At 44.4% G+C, this 25577-nt stretch overlaps 1 protein-coding gene across 1 annotated transcript in view; it reads right to left on the minus strand.

The window, feature by feature from the left end:
• Positions 1–240: 240 nt before the first annotated feature.
• LOC106566724 (bromodomain adjacent to zinc finger domain protein 2A) overlaps positions 241–25577 on the minus strand; it is a 32529-nt gene continuing 7192 nt past the window's right edge. Inside the window, 26 exon segments of the mRNA XM_014135041.2 lie at positions 241–3206; positions 7658–7801; positions 7990–8261; positions 8708–8854; positions 9130–9265; positions 9458–9741; positions 13453–13518; positions 13991–14151; positions 14404–14559; positions 14899–15097; positions 15239–15750; positions 15753–15845; positions 15927–16071; positions 18635–18697; positions 18775–18952; positions 19049–19123; positions 19286–19500; positions 22038–22670; positions 22755–22820; positions 22935–22996; positions 23184–23409; positions 23544–23645; positions 24034–24142; positions 24382–24442; positions 24613–25017; positions 25122–25388. Of these exon segments, the coding sequence (XP_013990516.2) occupies positions 3047–3206; positions 7658–7801; positions 7990–8261; positions 8708–8854; positions 9130–9265; positions 9458–9741; positions 13453–13518; positions 13991–14151; positions 14404–14559; positions 14899–15097; positions 15239–15750; positions 15753–15845; positions 15927–16071; positions 18635–18697; positions 18775–18952; positions 19049–19123; positions 19286–19500; positions 22038–22670; positions 22755–22820; positions 22935–22996; positions 23184–23409; positions 23544–23645; positions 24034–24142; positions 24382–24442; positions 24613–25017; positions 25122–25388 (4937 nt within the window). The 3' untranslated portion in view covers positions 241–3046.

Here is a 25577-nt window from a genome sequence, read left to right on the forward strand (position 1 = left end):
GAAAAAAACGAGTTCATCCATTTTAGAATAAGGCTGTAACATAAAATGTGGAAAATGTCAAGGGGTCTGAATACTTTCAAAATGCACTGTATATAGGGTTGTCTGTGAATGGGTGTACAGCACCGCTCTCCATTCAGGCTACTTACTGTACTTGGTTGCTGGTTCCTATAATTCTTATTGCATGTCCTACTTCTGCAATTTAATGAAAAGGAGAATGAAATGAGGACCCAGGGACAGTTCCAGAGTGTAGTCTCTACTAGATGTGGTTTTTATTCAACTAACAGTACATTCTACAGATGCACACGTGTTACATCACCAAGATACAACATGGTCTTGTAATACCTCTTAAAAATTATATTGGTCCTAAAAATATAGAAAGGAACAAATGTAGTCACAAAAACTGTACATTATGAAAAATTCACTTAACACCAGATTTGGTTTTATTCATGTCTTTTAGTTAGTTTTTTTATATAGAAAAAAGAATGTCCCTTTTGTGTAGAAAGGAACACAAAAATGCATTTCCTATCGACCGGTTTGAGTTCAGTGTAAGAAACCACGCTTTAAATAAAACCTGGATTGTGAAGTATTGTCCTGCCGCCTTCATACCTTTCCCATAACACACCAACCATGCCACGCTAGAGTACCACAGTAGTAGGCATAATACCCAGAAAACCTAGCGGTCAAACAGGGAAATGGTTCCAATCGTTTTTCCACCATTAATATTTTTCCCCATAGGGGATTTTAGAAACTGTTTCTAAAATGCTGTGTTTCATTTAGGCTTACCCTGGGGTGCCATTTCGATTACCTTGTAAAATCTCTCTCAGACAAGGTGACTTTTATCAATGTATTCGCTTGTATTTACCCCCCAAAAATGAATTGCTAATCAGGCTATCAAAAATAACTACAAATGCCATGATGATCTGGATGAGACCGCCGAATCGAGGCAAAAGTAAGAATATCTTGATGAACTAATGTTATCTAAATGTGGTATTGTATAAATTGGCTACATTACTTTAAAAATGGACAATTCTGTGAACTGTCTCATGCAAGTTTTAAATTAACAATACCTGTTAAAGGTGTCAGCTAGAGATGACATGCAGAAGCTTGCAGGGCTTTGTAGTTTTGCATGTCTACTTTGATGCTAATTAGCATTTTTAAATCAGAGTAAAAAGAGCAAAAATATATTGATTAAAAAAAGTCACCTTGTCCGAGAGACATTTACATGGTTATCAAAACGTCACACCTGGGTAAGCCTACACGAAACACAGCCCTTACTTTGTGTTTTTCCCAACTATTGGAAAAATTAACGGTGGAAAAACAATTGGAACCATTTCCGTTTGACCGCTAGTATTTTATGGGTATTATGACTCCTCCACTGTGGGGCTCTAGAGCGCAGTGGCCACTTTACAGAGAAAAAAAAACTGATTCATAAATGGAACATGAGCTTAGCAAAATGTGCACATACTTGTTTTGAAGGCTTTTAAATCAGTAGGTGTCTAGAACAAAATGTTTCTCCTAACACACAAGTGATACCTGTTCCTGCGCTTAACTGCCAAGATTCAGAAACCTACAAGCAGAAACCTCTCAATGCATATTTACTGTTATTCTGCAGTATTCATAAAAATAAGAGTTGTAGCTTCTCCCCAATTTGAAACGGTTACATCAAGGGGGGGGTATGATTTCTTGTATGAAGTCTATGTTTTTACATTCATTTTAAATTGATGAGACTGAACATTTTCAGTGTTAACCAAATTCCTATGAAGGTCCTTTAAATGTAGTGATAAAAAATGCATTGTAAGAAATATTGAGTGACAATTTTCTGTAAAATCAAAACAATTCTTCCCATGAACGGGTGTCGCTATAAAACGTGACATCATTTTGTTTGCGAACAGTCAACCAATACATTTCAGCAGCCTGCTAGGTTTCTGCACAATTTGACCAATATGGTAAAGAGCTGCAACACAAAGCAAACAGCGTTTAAAAATGGCGGTAGCGTCATTTCAGTCCTATTGACACCATCTATGAACACACCACACCTGACAATTCCCGTTGCTGTGACTACCGGTCTTAGTTGTCATTATGGAGCAGAAAAAAATAAATAAAAATAGTCTAAAACCAGGACAGAAAAGAAAAAACACTAAAGCCTCCAGTTTCTGAAACCAGTGACCTTCACAAAGCAGCAGGAGTGTGGGTGTGTATGAGTTAGGTCAGGGGTTGCATTAAACAATGTAAGAGTCTAAAAATGTGAGTCTTCAGGGGAGGAAAAAAAAAAAAAATTCCTTTCCATTTTGTTTTACTGGCCTTTTCATAAATCGTCTAGACATCTCAACTATATAGTCTGTACACATTCACTACAAGCTATTGCTATTAAATAATCCCAGCTATTGTACTCTATATATATATACACATATATAGAATATATAATAAAAATATAGTGAGAAAAATTGCTTCAGGCATAAGACCATACTACATTTCCATTGAACAGTTAAAAGAGGGTCCAATCCCAAAGTGTTTGAGTTCAGAGAGGACCTTATGGTTTTGATCTATATGGTGGAAACGAGGTCAGAGCATGTCCGGTCTGCAGCGACACATTGGTCTGGCAGACCCTCCTGTCGCGGTCAGGGGGCAGAGTTTGAGAACCCAATCCGCTCAGGGCCTCAGATCCTCCTCCCCCCCAGAGGAAGGGACGGACGAATACCGTGGCCTTATGAGACAAGGGGTGTGGCTTAGGAGAGAACATGACGACAGGAAAATTCCAAACAGGTGGCTAGGTACAGAAGTGAGGGTGTAGAGGGAAGAAGAGAGCTCAAACATCCCCCTTGGTCGTCGAGAGAATTTCAAGCCAACAGGGTCGAGGTTTTAAAAAAGGTGAAGTAGAGAAAGGGAAAAACAAGAACAGACAAATATCCAAATCTATACATAGATCTATACATGTATGTATACAGCGAGCCGGAGGATACTCCGGCCCAGACAGTCTTTGTAGTAATGGGGAACGTAAGCATCAGCCAATGGGTGACCCCGCCCCCAGCACAAGAGTCCTGGGCTCCTATTGGTCCTTGCTCGCGTAAAACTCAGCCCAGCGGTTCTCGAAGAAGCGCTTCATGGAGTGTCCGGCCATGCCCACCTCGGACGTGTCCTCGTTGAACAGCTCGCAGTTGTTGAACACCAGATGGGCGTCTGCTGCAAACTCCTCACAGCTGCAGTATCTGGAGTGCAGAGAAGAGAAAAACAGGTCAAATATAAGCATACACATTTTCCATAACATTGTTGAAAATGAAAGGAACCGGCCTCATTATGGAAGTTTGGGTCATGTTGTAGACACAGTTTTACTATCCTTGTGGGGACCCAGTGTTGTAGTACTCGAGACCACATATTAAGTGTCTCGGTCTTGTCTCAGTGTTATTTGCGCTCTGTCTTGACTCGGTCTCAGACAGTGAGGACTCGTAATTTCTTCGAGGCCAGCCAAGACCAGTGGAGTAAAAAAACTCATAATTAAAAGCTTCCATTCAGTCAGCGCATAAAACTGCTTCCTGAGGCCAAATATATACACTCCTTTCTTGAAACAATATCTGAACAGCCATTATATCTATTATAGACATGTTTGCGAAGTGGTGAACCTATAGGCATCCAGTAAGACAGGTTAGTAGAGTGGTGAACCTATAGGCCTCCAGTAAGACAGGTTAGTAGAGTGGTGAACCTATAGGCCTCCAGTAAGACAGGTTAGTAGAGTGGTGAACCTATAGGCCTCCAGTAAGACAGGTTAGTAGAGTGGTGAACCTATAGGCCTCCAGTAAGACAGGTTAGTAGAGTGGTGAACCTATAGGCCTCCAGTAAGACAGGTTAGTAGAGTGGTGAACCTATAGGCCTCCAGTAAGACAGGTTAGTAGAGTGGTGAACCTATAGGCCTCCAGTAAGACAGGTTAGTAGAGTGGTGAACCTATAGGCCTCCAGTAAGACAGCAGTCACACACAGAATGATGTCAAAGGATAATCAGTCCATAAACTGACACAAGCCAGTAGGTCCCAATCAGAAGAATACAAAAACACAGCCATTAAGAATTTCCCAATTGAAATGCAGTGCCGTGGGAAATGATTCAGACCCCTTGACTTTTTCCACATTTTGTTACAGCCTTGTTCTAAAATGGATTACTTTTTTTTTTTTATCCTCAGCAATCTACACACAATACCCCATAATGACAAAGAGAAAACAGTTTAGAAATTTTAACAAATGTATTAAATAAAAAAACAGAAATACCTTATTTACCTAAGTATTCAGACCCTTTGCTATGAGACTCTAAATTGAGCGCAGGTGCATCCTGTTTCCATTTATCATCCTTGAGATGTTTATTTAACTTGACTGGAGTCCAACTGTGGTAAATTCAATTGATTGGACATGATTTGGAAAGGCACACACCTGTCTATATTAGGTCCCACAGTTGACAGTGCATGTCAGAGCAAAAACCAAGCCATGAGGTCGAAGGAATTGTCCATAGACCTCTTGAGACAGGATTGTGTTGAAGCAGATCTGGGGAAGGGTACCAAAACATTTCTGCAGCATTGAAAGTCCCCAAGAACACAGTGGCCTCAATCATTCTTAAAAGAAAGAAGTTTGGAACCACCAAGACTATTCATAGAGCTGGCTGTCTGGCCGAACTGAGCAATCGGGGGAGATGGGTCTTGGTCAGGGAGGTGACCAAGAACCCAATGGTCACTGACAGAGCTCCTCTGTGGAGATGGGAGAACCATCCAGAAGGACAGCCATCTCTGCAGCACTCTACCAAATCAGGCCTTTATGGTAGGGTAGCCAGATGGAAGCCACTCCTCAGTTAAAAGGCACATGACAGCCCACATGGAGTTCGCCAAAAGGCACCTAAAGGACTCTGACCACGAGAAACAAGATTCTCTGGTCTGATGAAACCAAGATAGAACTCTTTGGCCTGGATGCCAAGTGTCACGTCTGGAGGAAACCTGGCACCATCCATATGGTGGTGAAGCATGGTGCTGGCAGTATCATGCTGTGGGGATCTTTTTCAGCTGCAGGTACTGGGAGACTAGTCAGGATTGAAGGATAGATGAACAAAGCCAAGTACAGAGAGATCCTTGATGAAAACCTGCTCTAGAGCACTCAGGACCTCAGACTGGGGGCGAAGGTTCACCTTCCAACAGGACAACGACCCTAAGCACACAGCCAAGACAACGCCGGAGTGGCTTCGGGACAAGTCTCTGAATGTCCTTGAGTGGCCCAGCCAGAGCCGGACTTGAACCTGATCGAACATCTCTGGAGACCTGAAAATAGCTGTGCAGCAATGCTCCCCATCCAACCTGACAGAGCTTTAAAGGATCTGCAGAGAAGAATGGGAGAAACTCTCCAATTACAGGTGTGCCAAGCTTGTAGCGTCATACCCAAGAAGACTGGAGGCTGTAATCGCTGCCAAGGGTGCTTCAACAAAGTACTGAGTAAAGGGTCTGAATACCTATGTAAATGTGATATTTCCATTTTTTGTTTGTAAAACATTTGAAAAATATCTAAAAACATGTTTTTGCTTTGTCATTATGGGAAATTGTGTGTAGATCGATGAGGAAAAAACGATTTAATACATTTTAGAATAAGGCAAATGTAACAAGATGTTGAAAAAGTCAAGGGGTCTGAATACTTTCCGAAGGCACTGTACGACTATTACCTCCCATTGAAAAAACATTTCAAGTTTAGTGGAGATAAAGTAACCAGTGACCTAAAGTTTAAAGTGCAGATATGAAACAGACCATGATAAAAATCAGTCAAATGTTTAATTCCCAGTTTATGCTACAAAACCAACTTTATAAAGAGGTTTTAAAAATAGATTCCATTTAACTCAACGTTCCATGACATACACCAAGGCATTGTTGTCAGAATAGATGGATCGGAGTGTGCCAGAGCGCAGAACTAACTATGAATTTACAAACGTGCAACACCAGCTGAATATGACCGGTGTCATTAAATGTAGGCAAGAAATATAATATTTAGTCAACAACGCTCTAGACAATCAGCTCTGCTACGGCAAGTAAAATGGTCAGAATGAGTTTCATTTTCGTCTGGAAGTAGCTAGCTAGCCAACTTTAGCCAGTTAGCACAGGTGCTTGGTTGGGACTAGCATGCATTGGCAAGCAAGCTACAGAAGGATGAGGAGGCTACAATTCCGTGTGGCAAATGGCTTGTTTGTATAAAGGCCTAATGTAGCTCTGATTGGCTATAGGTCCTGGACAAGACAGATGTTTCTATTTGGTTTTATTTACTGCAGTGTCTATTAATTGTCCAAACACACGGCCACTTTCCCACTCTATATTGCTATAGAATTTTCACAAATGCCTTACATTTACATTTTAGTCATTTAGCAGACGCTCTTATCAAGAGCGACTTACAGTAGTGAATGCATACATTTAATTTCATACATTTTTATTTATTTTTTCCTGTGCTGGCCCCCCGTGGGAATCGAACCCACAACCCTGGCGTTGCAAATACCATGCTCTACCAACTGAGCTACAGGGAAGGCCTTAGTATACGTAATTCCCAAACATTCTAAGAATTTATGATAATGTGGTCGCTTGTTAGAATTTTTTTTTTTTTAAGTGCCTGGGGGGTGTAAATGAACAGACTTCATGTTGCTAAAATGCTGTCAGTTCTACTTTAAATGCAATAATATTTTTTCAAAGAGATGGCTAACAACAAGCGTGCCACAATAACAAACAGTTCCACTCACCAGATGATAATTTGAAACTTAACTTCTTGTTGAAAGTTATAAACTAATAAATTAGCAACAACATCCTCTTTGATAGGCAGAAGTTAACATATATTTTTATAGAAAAGGTCCCATCCACAACAAGTCAAAATGTGACTGGTTGATTCCACTGTCACTCCAAAATGTTGCCCTAATACAGTTGAACGGCAGTTGCCTTTAACTTCTGATGGCCTAGTCAATAGCTGACGTAAGCTAGCTAGATTTATCTCCACAAAAACCAGCAAAGAAAAATCCTGATTGGATCGTTTTTTTCTCTTCAGCGTTAACCCTTTCCAACAAAAACTGAAGTGATTAAATCAGATCATCATTGAAAATAATATTATTTTATATATCCTTAGCCCTTCTCTGAAGGATCATTATTCCCCACTGTTTGGGTTAGTAATAATTTTTGTTGCTCCATTTTCCCTCAGCATGTATTTTTTCACCATTATGAATGTCTAAAGAATCCATATGTTGTTCTGAAATATGAACCCAGAAATACTTGACATTTAGAACTCTTATTATGGTGGTGATTTGACCAAATTACAATCATGGTTTTGAATTGGACTCGCATGTTTCTGGTCTCGGTCTTGACCCCCTTGTCCCCCTCCCGGTCTCGGTCTTGACTCAGTCTTGCCCCCCCTCCAGTCTTGGATCGGTCTCACCTTAGGTGATCTCGAACACAACACTGTGGGGACCTAAAATCCTATTTTCCCTAACCCCTAAAGATAACCCTAAACTAACCCCTAAGCTTAAAATAGCCTTTGTGCTTGTGGGGATGAGGGAAATGTCCCCACAAGGGAGAAATTTCCTCCTTTCACCATCCTTGAGGGCACTTCCGGTACCCACAAGCATAGTAATACAAGCCCACACACAGACAGAGAGAGAATGAGTGCCCCATACCCTCCCTGCAGCAGCCTCTCCCTCATGGTGAGGAAGTCCATGGGGTTCTTGATGATGCGTCGGTAGCCGGGTACCATGCGGGGGTTGACGGGCTCCAGGAAGGGCCAGGCGTCAGCATGAGACTCCATTTCCATCAGGATGATTCTACACACAAAACACACGTCAGTTAGAACTGGACTATCGTCACATTAGTGAGAACATGAATCTAATGGTCTTATAGAAACCACTGGAGCAACGGGACACGATAACTCATCTGAGGTGAGTAATTTAATATCATGTTCTATAACCACTGCAACATTGTGACACTACAACTGATCTGAGGTCAGACTCACTCGCAGTAGGTGAGGTCGGGCTGGTTGCGGGTGGTCATGCGGCGGCGCTTGGCGGGTGAGAAGCCCGCTGTGCGTCCTCCATCTCCAGAGTAACGGGAGGATGAGGCAGGGCCAGCGTCCTTATGCCGTGTTGCCATGCTAGCACCACCGCCACTGCGTCTGCTGGGCACCACCTCTTCGTCAGAACTGTCGTCTTCGTACCTCCTCTTCTTCACCCGGGTCCTCTGCTTGGAGGAGCGATGGTTGCTACGTGGTGACTCACCGTCACTGGCCTTATAAATAACAGGACACAGTGAGACAGTGATGAAATAACAGCCCTGGGAGAAAGGTTAAGGAGGCCACGGGGAGCAGAAATTACAGAGGGTACTGCTGTGGCAGGTTTTTGAAGTAGGTCCTGACAATATTATGGTTTAATACACTGGGGACAAAAAGTTACCATTGTGTTCATGTTGTTTCACCATATATTACTAGTGTAATACTTGTTACACCAACGTGGCTTTTTGGTTGGATTTACAAAAAGTAAATCAGCATAGTTTCTTAATCTAAGCCAAGTTTGAAAAAAAAAAAAAAGATATATAATATAAAAAAAAACATTTCTATCTGCAATATTCTGAAGGGTTCACCCTTCTGAACTCCTCCCCCCTGGTTAGATGAGCAGTGACCCCTGTTGTGGTCCATAAGGGTAGCCAAGCAGAGTGCAGCCTCAGTCAGTCCTCACCTTGGAGACGCAGGTGGGGCAGAACCAGTCCCCCTCTGGCACCTGGGTGACCTTTGGCCTCAGGCAGTACATGTGGCAGCCACGGTCACAGCCGTCACACAGCAGCAGGTACTCATCATTATCCCCCTTCCTGCACACCTGACACGTCTACAACACCACACAGACAGGGACACACAGGTAGTCTTTAAGGGAAATGCTCGGTTGCAGTCTTTCAGACTATGATGCAATAGTACCTGTGTTTACTGTAAGTTGCTTTGGATCAAAGGGTCGTCTCAATGATCTCATCAGCATGTCACTACTATGATATTTGCCAATGTTCTATATTCCTTGTTTCACCTACATCCATAATTGTATTCCTTTTATAATAAATGGTTTATATTCTCAGTGTACATATTGAGTATTGCTACTGGGCTTGTCCCCACCACTTTGACCACAGATCTCTCCCAGGCGATGGCCTTCTCCAGCTGCAGCAGACACAGACATAGCTGGGGGGCGCTCCGACAGCGGTCCAGGGCCTGACGCCATGTCCGCAATCTGGGGGTGATCTCACTCTCCAGACTGTGGGAAAGAGATTATAAAAATAGGACTCAACACAATTAAGAGCTGAAGTGAGATGAAGGTTTAAATCACTCTGAAGAGCTTTGAGCAATTTGACCAAATACTACACAAATCTAATCCATGATATTATTATTAAAAATAAGGCTCCACTCCACCCTTTCCAACCTCTGACCCCAACCCTGTCCCTCCCACCTCATGACGTCCATCTGGCCCATCTGGCTCTCCTCGGGGGTGAGGGGGGCGAGACGCACCACCTCGGCCAGGTTCCAGAGGGGCTCCTTCAGGTAGCGCCGGTCGATGTTCCGTTCCAGGTTGGCCAGGCGCAGGACGGCCAGGTCCAGCGGGTGGCTGGCCACACGGGGCAGGTCTGACCACTCTTTCTTGGTCCGCACGATCCAGTCGTCCCGGGGGTCCACATCATGCTCGTAGTACTGCAGGTCGTCACGCGTGGAGTCCACCTCTGGAACTGTGTAGGGCTGAGGTGGGGAGGATGGAGAATAACAGAAAATAGAATATTATAGTTCTCAACAATCAAAACGCAGTGAAGCAAAGGACTGTGAAGCTAGAGCAAGACTTAAAAGGGTTGTGAGGTACGGTGGGCGAGGTAAGCAGTACGTGGGTAGAAACACGGGGAAAGCAAGAAAAATAAGCCATATTACAACCTGTGTTGTGATAATTGCATTCTTTGCTCTATAACCTGTTAGTTTAAATGCCTTGCGACTGATACAGTGAAGGAAAAAAGTATTTGATCCCCTTCCCGATTTTGTACGTTTGCCCACTGACAAAGAAATGATCAGTCTATAATTTTAATGGTAGGTTTATTTGAACAGTGAGAGACAGAATAACAACAAAAAAATCCTGAAAAACGCATGTCAAAATTTTTATAAAATTGATTTGCATTTTAATGAGGGAAGTAAGTATTTGACCCCCTCTCAATCAGAAAGATTTCTGGCTCCCAGGTGTCTTTTATGAAGGTAACGAGCTGAGATTACGAGCACACTCAGGGAGTGCTCCTAATCTCAGCTTGTTACCTGTATAAAAGACACCTGTCCACAGAAGCAATCAATCAATCAGATTCCAAACTCTCCACCATGGCCAAGACCAAAGGGCTCTCCAAGGATGTCAGGGACAAGATTGTAGACCTACACAAGGCTGGAATGGGCTACAAGACCATCGCCAAGCAGCTTGGTGAGAAGGTAACAACAGTTGGTGCGATTATTCGCAAATGGAAGAAACACAAAAGAACTGTCAATCTCCCTCGGCCTGGGGCTCCATGCAAGATCTCACCTCGTGGAGTTGCAATGATCATGAGAACGGTGAGGAATCAGCCCAGAACTACACGGGAGGATCTTGTCTATGATCTCAAGGCAGCTGGGACCATAGTCACCAAGAAAACAATTGGTAACACACTACACCGTGAAGGACTGAAATCCTGCAGCGCCCGCAAGGTCCCCCTGCTCAAGAAAGCACATATACATGCCTGTCTGAAGTTTGCCAGTGAACATCTGAATGATTCAGAGGACAACTGGGTGAAAGTGTTGTGGTCAGATGAGACCAAAATGGAGCTCTTTGGCATCAACCCAACTTGCCGTGTTTGGAGGAGGAGGAATGCTGCCTATGACCGCAAGAACACCATCCCCACCGTCAAACATGGAGGTGGAAACATTATGCTTTGGGGGTGTTTTTCTGCTAAGGGGACAGGACAACTTCACCGCATCAAAGGGACGATGGACGGGGCCATGTACCGTCAAATCTTGGGTGAGAACCTCCTTCCCTCAGCCAGGGCATTGAAAATGGGTCATGGATAGGTATTCCAGCATGACAATGACCCAAAACACACGGCCAAGGCAACAAAGGAGTGGCTCAAGAAGAAGCGCATTAAGGTCCTGGAGTGGCCTAGCCAGTGTCCAGACATTAATCCCATAGAAAATCTGTGGAGGGAGCTGAAGGTTCGAGTTGCCAAACGTCAGCCTCGAAACCTTAATGACTTGGAGAAGATCTGCAAAGAGGAGTGGGACAAAATCCCTCCTGAGATGTGTGCAAACCTGGTGGCCAACTACAAGAAACGTCTGACCTCTGGGATTGCCAACAAGGGTTTTGCCACCAAGTACTAAGTCATGTTTTGCAGAGGGGTCAAATACTTATTTCCCTCATTAAAATGCAAATCATTTTATAACATTTTTTACATGCATTTTTCTGGATTTTTTTGTTGTTATTCTGTCTCTCACTGTTCAAATAAACCTACCATTAAAATTATAGACTGATCATTTCTTTGTCAGTGGGCAAACGTACATAAATCCAACCACACCTTTGTTTCATCACAAAACCGGAGAGCAACCTCTGTCCGGAGAAGTCTACAAAGCATATTGCATGTAAAAAAAACAGTTACATGACCTACAGCACGGTCAAGCAAGTTAACGTTTCCAACATTTTCAGACCACTAAACAACTTAAATTTAGAACCAGAGAGTTACAGCAAGTTGCAAAGAAAACAGGAGCTGCTTCCACTATTCCAGAACCAATTCAACTTCATCATCAAATCACCTGTGCTTAGTCTAATACAGTGACAACTAAAAGATACCAAAAAACAATTTAGTCCAACATTTGGTATAGATGTTGTTGCTGTCCATGGTTCTGATTACTGTGAGCGCAAGTAGAAAAACATGTTGACTCACCCTACTTGTAGAGATACGCCAATAACATCCTCCTCTCATGTCGACAAAATGGTCTATCACTCTGTCACTGTATTTTTTGTAGTCCTAGGCTACCTGGCTAAAATCCTTACGTGCAAGCCTAACTTCCTTTCATGGGCCTTCTACATCTAACTACATATTGAACTTCCATCCTCTCAGGGCAGGGGCAGAATGTATGAATTAATAGTTGGATCAAAATCGCCGTAATAATCTTTGGCCAGTACGGAGAATTAAGTAAAACCACAAGTCCAAATCCCCATCTGCAGCCATGGCTAATTTAGGAAAGGGCCAATTTTAGCTAGCTAGCCAGCCAGCCACTGGAGGACAACACCACAACGAGATGTAACAATTCAAGTTGTTTCTGTCAATGACGTATGCTCTCAATGCGATTTGATAGGAGTGATGCCAAATCCAAACTGGCTTCCCTTGACACTTTTTTTGGTGCGCCAGGACCATTCACAGCTGAGCACACTCAGTTTAGCTCAATGCTGATTGGCTATTATTTTATAGTTTTTTTTTTAATCAAGGGAAGCGAAATGCTCGCTGTCATACTCTTTTGGACCAGACAGCATCAGATAGATGGCCTACACAGAGACAGATGGGTGTCGTTTCACTTGCTCGGATGCTTTCTCCAGTGAGATACATTCAGCCTCTTGCAAAAATGATCAAACAGAGAGATAAAATAAATGTATATGTTTTCTTTTTTTTTTGGTAAAGCCTGGCTTCCTCTGCCATCCATGAATACACGCCACTGGAGGTAGGCAAGGTAAGTTGGGTAAGGTAAGGTGGGCGAGGTAAGGTAAGTGAGTGCAGACATCAAATTATACATTTAAGCCACACAACTATTTTCAAAACATCAAAGCAGGCCCCTAAAAACCAGAGGTTTGGTGAATATAAGGAAGACAGACAGCGCTTATTTCAAAGAGTGTTAGGAGCAGGAGTGTTAACGTGACAACTCTAGACACACTGTCCGAATACCTGTACTTGCGTTCTAAATAGTAGGCATACAAAAAAAGTTTTATAGTATGTAACAATTTCCCAAAAAATTGTATGCTTTAAATGACAGGATGTCATACTCATTTGGGCTTTTCATTTAGTAGAAGAGAATTGAGAATTTTTCTGTTCGCTGAAGAGAATTGTCTTTCCGGACACGTGTCTGACAACAGCTGATATTCGAGCTGTACCAAAATTAACAAAATGGCAGAAATCAACGTAATTGCACATTGATAACGTATTCTCAGTAGGATGAGCCTAGTCGTTGACTACTGTATCCGTTTTTTACCAAAAAAAAGTATGTTCCAAATAGTATGTAGTACACATTATGCAGATTAAGTAATTAGTAGACAAGTCAGATTTCAGACACAGCGTCTCCTTTTAAATTTTAGGAGGTGACAAAAATAATTCTTAAAAGGGAAACATGAAGACTTGTGAAAGAGTGTAGATCCAAAAGAAGGGTGAGGATGTGTGAACGGTAGATCGAAAACCTGGTTTGTACCTGGAATCCTGCGGCTGGCGTTTCCGTGTTATTGTCAGTGTCGCTCCTTCCATTCTGAGGAGCCATCTTGAAATATAAGTAATGGACATATGATGTGATAAGTTTCCCTTTTGCATGACAATGCTAGGAGGGGGACACCGTCACTGTACAAACTGCAGCAGCACATGCCACCTACGCCACCCTCTGTACATTCAGTGCAACTGCAGCCATAGTAAAAAATAAACAGAAAAAAAAAACTACAAAATATAAACTGACAAGCTCTGGACATTTCAAACCCAACTTACTTTACAAACTACCAGGCACCCACCCTACCCATGCATCCCTGTGTGCATCTCAACAGTCTAAAGTGTCCTCCTTGCCTTGGTCTGCACAGATCTGAAAAGGCGGTAAATGTGGGGATGATATGACAGAAACGTATTTCGGGATCAACTCTCCACTATCTGTGTTTCCAGATCTGTGCAGATGAGGGATGTAAGTAGGGATAGGAAGACACTTTAGACTACTGAGACAGGGCCCCTCTGTCCTCCTGGTGTCTCACCTTGAGGTGCAGGTCGGCGGCAATGACCCTCTGCTCCAGGTCCTCCACCCAGCGGAGGGCTCCGACGTCTGTCTCCAGGGCCCGCTCCTGGACCTGCCATGGCTGCTGCAGGGACTCTAGCAGGGCCTCTCCCTCCTTCACCTTCACCTGGAATATAGGGTCTGACGGGGGGGACAGAGAGGAGAGAAGGGAGGGAGATGCAAGGGGGAAGGGGATAGAGAGAGATGGTAGAGAGAAAAGGATAAGGAAAGTGTCATCATCCAGTTTCCATTCATTACAACAACATACTTCTTTTAAAGTCCCATTGATGTGCAAAGCAGCTTCACTATAAAACAACCAAATCTGACACACTGACTATTCATATCCCCATCTTTTCCTATAGCGGACCCGGTGACCAGCGCTCACTGACTCACCGTTGATGGGCCGTGTGCAGACCTCAGCCAGGTACTCCATGTGTTTGGCCAAGTGTTTGTGGAGCACCTTCTCCCGGATGCCTCGTGGGTGCAGGGCCTGCAGGGTGGCCGTCAGGTCCTCAGGCTCCTTTATCCACCACCAGCCACGTACCATTGCTAACAAAACAACAGCAACACACACACACACACACTTGACACCAGTATCACACCTATAGCATAGCATGTTAGCAAACCATGCTAGCCATAATCGGCTAACCACACATAAGCATGACAAGCATACGATTAGATCTTGTATAAGAGGTTTGCTACTTCGGATAACCATACATAATCATGTAAGCCAAATACGCAGCTCAAATTGCATCATGTTTACATTGCTGACAAGTGTCATCGTCAGACTCTACAGAGAGGATATTGGATAAACCTTAGGTGGTTTTCAATAGCATGTGTAAAATGTTTTTTTTTTAAAGGATTGAATTGAATGGATTGAAGGCTTACATGCTGGAATGGGCTTAACCACGAGCTGAGTGAAGTACTGTTGCTCTATCTCCTGGAAGAGTGTGGAAGAAGGGCGGCCACGACGCTTAGCTGCAGCCCCTCTAGCTCCAACCCTGCGGGCGGGACTGCCGCCCCTCCTCCGCCTGCGCCCTGGTTTGGCTGGGCTGGGGGTCACCTGGGGTGTGGGGTCTGGTACAGACTGGAGAGAAGGAGAAAGATAGTTTAATATGAGATAAAATCTTCTTTGATGAAGAAAACATGTTCAACAGTAGTAACTTATGTTGAGTGTTCTCTCCCATGAGGGTCCTGAAGAGTGTGTAGGGGGCTGAGGGGAACTCACCTGCAGCAGTGGAGCAGCAAGGGCGGGCAGGGTGCTGGGGGTCAGAGGGAGGCGTTTGGGAGGCTTGCTGGGGGGGGCCTGAGGTTCTGTCAGAGAGGTTTTGTCACAAGGCTGTTTTGGCAGTAGGTTGAACCACTGCCCTTGTTTCTCCGCCATCTCTTTCACGCTATCCTCTGGTAGTCTGCCTTTAGGTGCCATCCCGGTTGCTGGCTCCGTCCCATTGGTTAAGGCGCCCTGCAATTGGCTGAGACAGTTACTGAAAGCGGACTGAGTGAGGTCTTCTGTTCCATTGGTGGTGGTGGTCTCCAGGGAAACGCCTGACTCCTCCCCGCCGGACTTGCTGCTGCGGCGACGACGGCGACACTTGGCGGTGCGGAGGTGTAGCTCCACCTCTGGTTTGATCTTGCGGGGGCGACCCCGGGCCCTGGGACTGCTCATAAGAGAGGCGGTGCCGGGGAGAGGGTCCTCTTTAGGGGGCAAGGAGTTCTGGGACTGGGGAGGGGGAGAGGAGACGGGGGGGCAGGGGTGGTAGTGGGCATCTCCTCCACTTTGGGTTCCCTCTTCAGAAGAGTGACGGTCACCTCCTTCACCAGGATATCTTCTGTCGCTAACAGACAGAGAGGGATATGTTTAGAGTCAATAAAAAGATGGCTAGCAGAGGGTTGAGGGCAGTTGCTCTGCAACTCACCTAGGATCTCCTCAGGCCCCTCCACCAACACCCCTCCCAGGTGGGGCAGGAGCCAGTATCTCCGGCGGAACCGGTCCTGGCCCAGAGACACCGCCCGCAGGGAGTGGGAGGACTGGAGCAGCTTCTTACGGAAAAACACCTGTCGCTGTGGAGGAGAAAAAAATACAAATATATATACACAAATACACAACAGTATGTGGACACCCTTTCAAATGACTGGATCTGTTTATTTCAGCCACACCCGTTACTGACAGGTGTATAAAAAAATCAAGCACACAGCCATGCAAATCGCCATAGACAAACATTGGCAGTAGATGGCCTTACTCAAGAGCGCAGTTCAATGTGGCACCATCACAGGATGCCACCTTTCCAACAAGTCAGTTCGTCAAATTTCTGCCTTGCTAGCGCTGCCCGGTCAACTGTAAATGCTGTTATTGTGAAGTGGAACCGCCTAGGAGCAACAACGGCTCAACCGCGAAATGGTAAGATCAAAGAACGGGACCGCCGAGTGAAGAAGCGAGTGAAGAAGCGTGTAAAAATAATCTGTCCTCAGTTGCAACACTCACTACAGAGTTGCAAACTGCCTCTGGAAGCAACTTCAGCACAAGAACTGTTCGTCAGGAGCTTCATGAAAATGGGCCGAGCAGCTGCACACAAGCCTAAGATCACCACGCGCAAAGTTAAAACTTCTGTCAATTTTCGCCTAAAATGACATACCCAAATCTAACTGCCTGTAGCTCAGGCCTTGAAGCAAGGATATGCATATTCTTGGTACCATTTGAAAGGAAACACTTTGAAGTTTGTGGAAATGTGAATTGAATGGAGGAGAATATAACACAATAGATCTGGTCTAACAAAATACAAAGACAAAAACCAACACAATAGATCTGGCAGAAGAAAATAAAAAAAAATACAAATAAACCCCCAAAAAACAATTCCCCTACCACCATCTTCGAAATGCAACAGAAAGGTCCCAAATCTAGCCATCACTGGTTGTAATTCCGATGGTGTCCACAAGATGGCAGCAGTGTATGTGCAAAGTTTCAGACGGATAACTATGAGCAAACTACATGACATTTAGTGTGAAGTCACCCAGGTACATTTGGGAAAATAGTGAAGGAGACATTTACATTTTTCTGCAAGAATATCGTCAAATCTGTATACTTGGATTTTGATTTAGCTTTTCCAGTATTAGTAGCCATATCGTAAGTTCAACATTTGCAAAACACCCAGTTTTCACAACTCTCCATATTCTTGTAATTTCTGTCCAAAAGGAAAAAATTTGCTGTCGCACAAGGTTAGCAGCAGAACTTCGCGACAGAGTCGGGGTTTCCGCATACTCCCGTAAAGCCCAGCTCATTGGCTATCTAGCTTGTGTTGTTTGACCCCGATTGGTGCTTATTTGACAAAGTTACAGTTAATCAAGTGAAGACCACCTGCGTCATTGGCGCGCCATGAAGGCATCACTCTCTGACCAAATGTTGTGTCCTATAGGATATAGTACACTCCTAATGATATAGTGAAGTCTGGTTACGTTCTAGGATCTCTGAGGAATAAATACGAACGTGATTTGACTGGTTGAAACAACATTTAGGGTTAGATTTTCACAGATTCCTTCCTTTGCAAATTGAATGAGTGGAAATACAAAAATCAGACGTGCATGCTATATGGACCTTTTTAGGATATGAAAAAGTGTTTTATCTAACAAAACGACACTTCATGTTATGTCTGGGACCCTTTGGACGATACATTCTGAAATCTTGCTCTGATTTAAGTACACATTTCACCTTCAGCAGTGAATTTATCACACCTATCGCGGTGAAAAAAAGTGTTTTGTTATTAGGAGCACTCAAACAATACCATGGCATTTTTTCGCCGTAATAGCTACTGTAAATTGGACAGTGCAGTTACATTAACAAGAATTTAAGCTTTCAGCCGATATAAGACACTTATATGTACCGACATTTGTCGTTTCTCTAAAATCTGCAATCGTGACACACGGCGCTGCATGATTTATAACTGTCCCGTTGACAGGACGCTTATCCCTAAGTTAAGCGACTGCTGGAGTGGCGTAAACCCCCCCTGCCATTGGACTCTGGAGCAATGGAAAGGTGTTCTCTGGAGTGATGAATCAAGCTTCACCATATGGTAGTCTGCCGGACAAATCTGGGTTTGGCGGATGCCAGGAGAACGCTACCTACCCTGATGCACAGTGCCAACTGTAAAGTTTGGTGGAGGAGAAATAATGGTCTGGGGCTGTTTTTTCATGATTCGCACTAGGCCCCTTAGTTTGAGTGAAGGGAAATCTTAACGCTACAGCATACAATAACATTCCAGACAATTCGGTTTCCAACTTTGTTGCAACAGTTTGGGGAAGGCCCTTCCCTGTTATGGCATGACAATGTCCCCGTGCACAAAGCGAGGTCCATACAGATCTCGGTTTGTCGAGATCGGTGTGGAAGAACTTGACTGGCCTGCCAGTCAACTTGCTTCCGTTGCAGCTGAACATCCCCACAGCAATGTTACACCATGTAGCCTTTCCAGAAGAATGGAGACTGTTATAGGGGGGACCAACAACGAGCAGGTGTCCACATACCTTTGGTCATGTAGGGTGATATTTTGCTCAAACAAAACAACCCAGAACTGTGAACACAATGTAGTTACACTGATAGAAAAGACACTACAGAAGAACAAAATGAATGCCTTACCTTGGTTAGCTTATCGATCTGCCTCTCCAACTCTGGAATGCTGGCGTTGGTGGGGCTGTCAGTCTGTGGAAAGGACATTTGGTGAGTATAATACAGACATCCTCACCAACACATTGAGATTGACACACACACACACGCACTTCACTGAGTTTGGGCTCCTCCTTGGGTGTGCGGCGGCGGCTGCCCCTCTCCATGGGGCCGCTGCTCTCTTCCAGACTGAGGTTCTCCTCCTCTGCCACCCTGGCACTGCGCCTCCTCTCCTCTAGATAGAGCTCCTCCTCAGACCGCCCCGTACGCCGTGCTAGAGCTGCCTTCAGTCTGGGAGATCACACACACATAAAGCCCCAGTGATATAACACTCTCCTTCCACAAACTAAAACAAATCTAAATTCAAGGAGCTGTGACTGGTCTTACTTGCGCAACTTCCCCTCAATGATCCACTTGTTCTTCCTGTAAGTAGCCCTGTTTTCCAGTGTGTTGTCAATCTCACTGCAATGCAAAACAATACAAACAGGGTTTACTTTAAATGTGGGATATCCTTTCCAAAAGGAGTTTCTTTTGACACATTTTTTGCTGTAAAAGATATTTGCATCATACTTAGGATATGGTTGTTATTAACTCCTTAGTTGCTCTGTGCATTGTCATCCTGACCTTATAACAATGTTGCTGCCGTTGAGCTCCTCCACCAGGAAGCCCAGGATGGCAGCCTTGGTGTCGGGGTTAAGGGTGAGGAAGGTCTTGGTCCGCAGCACGTTGCACACCTCCATGTCAAAGCCATGGGACTCCAGGAAGATCCTCAGGCCCTCGGACACTGTGCTGCGAGTCAGCTCCAGATCCACCAGCTTCTCCCCTAGGATCTTCACCGACTGGAGGGAGAGAGAAAGAGAGGGGGATTTAAGAAATTGAACTAGGTAAATCTGTTAAACTAGAGTTTACATGTAATATACAGCTAAACACATTTTTTAAATGGTAAACTATAGCCAACAGTAAAATATCTACATGGAGACAGCACTTTGTCAAACAAATATTCAGGAACACAAATATTCAGGAACACCCATCTCCAAAACTATCTCCATTAGAGGTCGACCGATTAATCGGAATGGCCGATTAATTTGGGCCGATTTCAAGTTTTCATAACAATCGGAAATCGGTATTTTTGGGCGCAATGACGGCCTAGGAACGGTGGGTTAACTGCCTTGTTCAGGGGCAGAACGACAGATTTTTACCTTGTCAGCTCGGGGATTCAATCTTGCAACCTTATGGTTAACTAGTCCAAAGCTCTAACCACCTGCTTTACATTGCACTCCACGAGGAGCCTGCCTGCTACGCGAATGCAGTAAGAAGCCAAGGTAAGTTGCTAGCTAGCATTAAACTCATCTTATAAAAAACAATCAATCAATCATAATCACTAGTTAACTACACATGGTTGATGATATTACTAGTTTATCTAGCCTGTCCTGCGTTGCATATAATCGCTTAGGTACACGTTGCGCCAACCATAAACATCAATGCCTTTCTTAAAATCAATACACAAGTATATCTTTTTAAACCTGCATATTTAGTTAATATTGCCTGCTAACATGAATTTATTTTAACTAGGGAAAATATGTCACTTCTCTTGCAAACAGAGTCAGGGTATATGCAGCAGTTTGGGCCGCCTGGCTCGTTGCGAACTGTGAAGACTATTTCTTCCTAACAAAGACAGCCGACTTCACCAAACGGGGGATGATTTAACAAAAGCGCATTTGCGAAAAAAGCACAATTGTTGCATGACTGTACCTAACCATAAACATCAATGCCTTTCTTAAAATCAATACACAGAAGTATATATTTTTAAACCTGCATATTTAGCTAAAAGAAATCCAGGTTAGCAGGCAATATTAACCAGGTGAAATTGTGTCATTTTGCGTTCATTGCACGCAGAGTCGGGGTATATGCAACAGTTTGGGCCGCCTGGCTCGTTGCGAACTAATTTGCCAGAATTTTAAGTAATTATGACATAACATTGAAGGTTGTGCAGTGTAACAGGAATATTTAGACTTAAGGATGCCATCCATTAGATAAAATACGGAACGGTTCCGTATTTCACTGACAGGAAAAACATTTTGTTTTCGAGATGATAGTTTCCGGATTCGACCATATTATTGACCTAAGGCTCGTATTTCTGTGTGTTATTATGTTATAACTAAGTCTATGATTTGATAGAGCAGTCTGACTGAGCGATGGTAGGCATCAGCAGGCTCGTAAGCATTGATTGAAACAGCACTTTCGTGTGTTTGCCAGCAGCCCTTCGCAATGCATTGCGCTGTTTATGACTTCAAGCCTGTCAACTCCCAAGATTAGGCTGGTGTAACCGATGTGAAATGGCTAGCTAGTTAGCCGGGTGCGCGCTAACAGCGTTTCAAACGTCACTCACTCTGAGACTTGGAGTAGTTGTTCCCCTTGCTCTGCATGGGTAACGCTGCTTCGAGGGTGGCTGTTGTCGATGTGTTCCTGGTTCGAGCCCAGGTAGGAGCGAGGAGAGGGACGGAAGCTATACTGTTACACCGGCAGTACTAAAGTGCCTATAAGAACATCCAATAGTCAAAGGTACCGTAATTTCCGGACTATTGAGCGCACCTGAATATAAGCCGCACCCACTGAATTAAAAAAAATATATATTTTGAACATAAATAAGCCACACATGTCTATTAGCCGCAGGTGCCTACCGGTACATTGAAACAAATGAACTTTACACAGGCTTTAACGAAACACAGCTTGTAACAAAAAATAAAAAATTAGCAGTAAGCTTTAGTTGTCTTTTTGCACTGAGTCAATTCCTCACGCTGCTGTTTCCAACGTCTTATCATCGACTCATTAAGACCAAGCTCCCGTGCAACAGCTCTATTTCCTTTTCCAACAGCCAGATCAATCGCCTTCAACTTGAAAGCTGCATCATACGCATTTCTCTGTGTCTTTGCCATGATGAGGGTGACAAAATGACTACCGTAATCAGAATGATGGGAAGTTTGAGAGCGCTCGATTTAATCTAAACAGTAAACCAAAAAGTTGTTTGACCTTAACCCGTTCGGCAATTTCATTGGTCTAATGAAAGCTTCATGCCGCCAAAAAACTGAGCACGTCACAGAATGTGTTTTTAAAAAAAAAAAAAAAATTGAAAGCGGGAAAAATCCATATATTAGCCGCGTCATTGTTTAAACCGCGGTGTTCAAAGCGTGGGAAAAAAGTTGCCATTACTACAAATAAATTTTAAAAAAATGTATATGTATATATATATATATATATATAAAACATTTTTTTGCCTGATTAATCGGTATGGCCTTTTTTTTCGGTCCTCCAATAATCGGTATCGAAAAATCATAATCGGTCGACCTCTAATCTCCATACAGTCAACAACACACACCTGGTAGTAGGGTGGCAGGCCTGGGTCGTGTAGTGCGGCCTCCACCAGCTTTATGAGCAGATCCTGGACCTCGCTTTGACTGTCTCCCAGGCCCAGGAGGCCCTCCTGCAGGGTGCTGAGGCTAGGCACATCACTGGGGATGTGGAGGCCCAGCACTTTGCCATAGCTGTACAGGAACTCCACCACAGCCAGGCAGTGGGAGAAGGCCACACCAGAAAGAACCAAGCCAGGGATCCGAGACAGCTCCGGGAGGGGCTGGTGGTCTGTGAGACACATGTCCTCAGTGGGCTTCTTCAGCTCCTCCAGGATCATCTGCTGTCTTTTCCTCTCCTCCAACCGTCTCTGGGCCTGGGCCCTCCTCTCCACCTGCTTCTTAGCTGCCAGGGCTGCCTGGGCAGCAGCCTCCGCCTCTGCTTGGGCCTTAGCCAGGGCCTTGGCCCTACTCCTGGCACCCAGCACCCTTTTCCCCTTGGCCAACCTCTCCTGGTCCGTCTCCACAACCGGTGGCGGCACCTCAACCTTCTTCCTAGGGCCACGCTTCTTGGGCTCAGGGGTGGGTGGCTGTGGTGGGGCCGGCTGTGAGGCCTCCTGGTCGGCTGGTTCAGCCTTCACCTCCTTGGTCTCTTTGTCCAGCTGAACAGAGGGTAAGAGGGGTTTGTTAAATAGAGTGTGGCCGATTATTGCTTTGGTATATATATATATATATATATTCCTTACCTTCGCTTGCTTTTTCTCCTGTCGGATCTTTTTATTCTTGTTATCCTCCTTTCTTTTCATCCTTGCCTAGAAGAGAGTAATGGAACCATTTAACTTAAGTGTGTTGGAGACAACCTGGATACACCAACAAGATGCAATGTTACAACACGTCTTCAGATTTTGATGCTTAGTATAACGTACCTTTCTCTTCATTTTCTTCTTGATTTTGACAAGTTTCTCCTTGTCCTCCTCAGTCAGACCATCTAAAAATAGATAAACACGTTTACATTGGAGACTTCAAAATCCAACCTAATTGAAGCTTTTTGATGCAGACAGATTCTACAATATTACATTACTGATTATTTTGTGCCATTTAATCAGTCTGTATAGGAGCCTACTTTCCAACCAGTGAACACAGACTCATATTGCCAGGCTATGTCCTCCACTCACCCTTGGCCTCTAGCCTCTTCAGCATTCTGGCGTCCACCTTGCTCAGCAGGTCCACCATCTTGGGTTTGGGTGGCCTCCCGGGCTTTCGGACTGGCCCACCCTTGGTACGACGAGCTCGGGGCCGGGGCATCTCTTTGTCAGGGTTCGGAGGTCGGCCACGTCGGCCTGTGATGGCCATGATCATGGAGGGCACCTCCTCATTGGCCAGTAGGCACCATTTCACTCCCTGGAAGAAATCATATGAAAAGGTTTATGGGAAATGTGTTTTATTTATGATATTACACTGACAGAGTGCATTGAGTTATTACTGTAGGTATTTATGATGAAAGATCTGTCAGCAAATACAATAAATTCACACACCTCAGTGGAGTCCCTCTCCTCGTAGAAGTCTCCTACGGGCATGCGGGGGCTGAAGCTGAAGTGTTCCCTGGTCACAGCAGTGTCCTGGTGCCTGTTCAGATACTGAGGGAGAACAGGATCATCAGTCAGTGGCATCAGAGCAGAGGAACATGGGAAAATGCAGGTCATAGGTCACCGAGTCATCCACCCACAGTATGAGCATATGATGGGTTGATTAAATGGGATCCAATGCAGCTACAGTTATGCCTGTATGCTAAAAACATGGCCTCTCCATGGTCTCTTAATTTAGATGGTCACAGTCAATCTCTCACCAAAAATAAGTGTCTGTCTGATGTGGTAAATGCCCTGAGGGAAAGAAAACCCATTGTATCAAGGGCTATTTATTGCTGCTGACGTTCTCTCATGTCTCACACTAAAAATTGACCGTAAGATTATGTTGTGCCAAAATGGCTCCTGTGGTGAGGTTTTACTGTAACTCAGGGCCATTTACCTTGATGACTTCAGGAAACTGCTTCATCCTCCTCCCACAGGGGCTGTAGTACCAGGTCTCCCCCTTGAGTCGGTCCTCATTCTTCTTGACCCGGATCTCCCTCCTCCAGCTAAAGCACAGATCAATAGAAAGTCAGTTAAGATCCACATTCAACAGAGTAAAAGAAGCACATAGTATCCCTGCAGTGGGCCTAGAATAGAAGGATGAAACTGAGGGGTTTTGTATTTATGGGTGAACATAAACCTTCTGCACTTTCCACACACTAGAAGTATTTGGCACAGAGAAAGCCTAATTAAGGGGGACTTCTCGCTCCATAAACTGTATAAATCAGAGTGGATGTATCATTACCCGTGGAGCAGAGGAAAGTGGACTTGCTCCTCTGTTGCTATCCTCCTTCTAGGAGTGTCACCTGTACAAGGAACAAAGATGGTCGAATCAGATTGGTACCAAATGACTCATCCATCAAGAATGCCATTGGGTTAGAGTTTATAATCATTGGGTTATAACTACATCTAGGTGAAAAATATGTAACTATTTTGCAATAATTTCCAGTATTAAAGTAGTTTGCTCCTTCATTACCCGCAGTGGAACTGTCGTCTCCGTCGTTGATGTTATTGTCATCATCATTGGGTTTAGTGTCAATGTCCATTTTTGCTATTTTGTGTGGCTTCGGCTCCAGAACACTTACTTTCTTGACTCTAACTTTCTTGGGTTTGACCACTGGTGGGGTCTCGCCAATGGTCAGACATGGTTTACCAATGGTAGTGACTGGTCCACTTTGACCAGGAAGTAGGCCTTCAGCAGAATGTTCAGGCTCTCCTGTGGCTGCTACTGGTTCAATCTTCTTTCTCTTTCGAGGTGGTCCCTTTTCCTTGTTCTCTCCTACCTCAAGCTGCTTCTTCTTCCTCCTCTCCACCTTTATCTTCTCTACCTTCGGAGTTTTAATAGCAGACTTCCGCTGGGCTTTCCCAGGGTACTGGGGAACTGGAGAGTGACAACAGAACGTCAGAAATCCTTGTTTGTACACTACCTTTTTCAAAATTAATTAGTTACAGAGATAAAAAAGGGATAAAGAGAAGTTGGTTTACCGGGAATGGAGGCTACTTGAGTGCGTGGCTTCCTAGGTTTCCTTGGTGTTTTGGTCTTTTGGCCAGTCGTGGGCACGGCTGGGGCAGCTAGGGGCAGGAGCGGGGCTCCAACCAGGCTTTCCACCAGGGCACTGAGCGCCGCTGTGTGCTTGCCATTATCCATGATAACAGGTGGTGCCATGATGGTAGCAGCACTGGCCTTGGTGCTGGTGGTGCCAGTGGAGTCTGGTATATCCCAGACCTCCGCCTCACGGTCACCTTCAGACCCTGTCAACAGGGCATAAGGTTAATGGTCAATGGTTAGCAACATCGAATTAACTGAGTTACTGGTTTTTGACAAAATAAGTATTTCCATAGTTGGCTGTGATAATTTCCAAGACCTAACCCACAACTCTTTCTTGCAAAGTTCTACATTCCCACACATCTTACTTAACAGGAGATTCTGACTCATAAAAA

Source organism: Salmo salar, chromosome ssa13 (genome assembly GCF_905237065.1).
Source record: "Salmo salar chromosome ssa13, Ssal_v3.1, whole genome shotgun sequence".
NCBI lineage: Eukaryota > Metazoa > Chordata > Actinopteri > Salmoniformes > Salmonidae > Salmo > Salmo salar.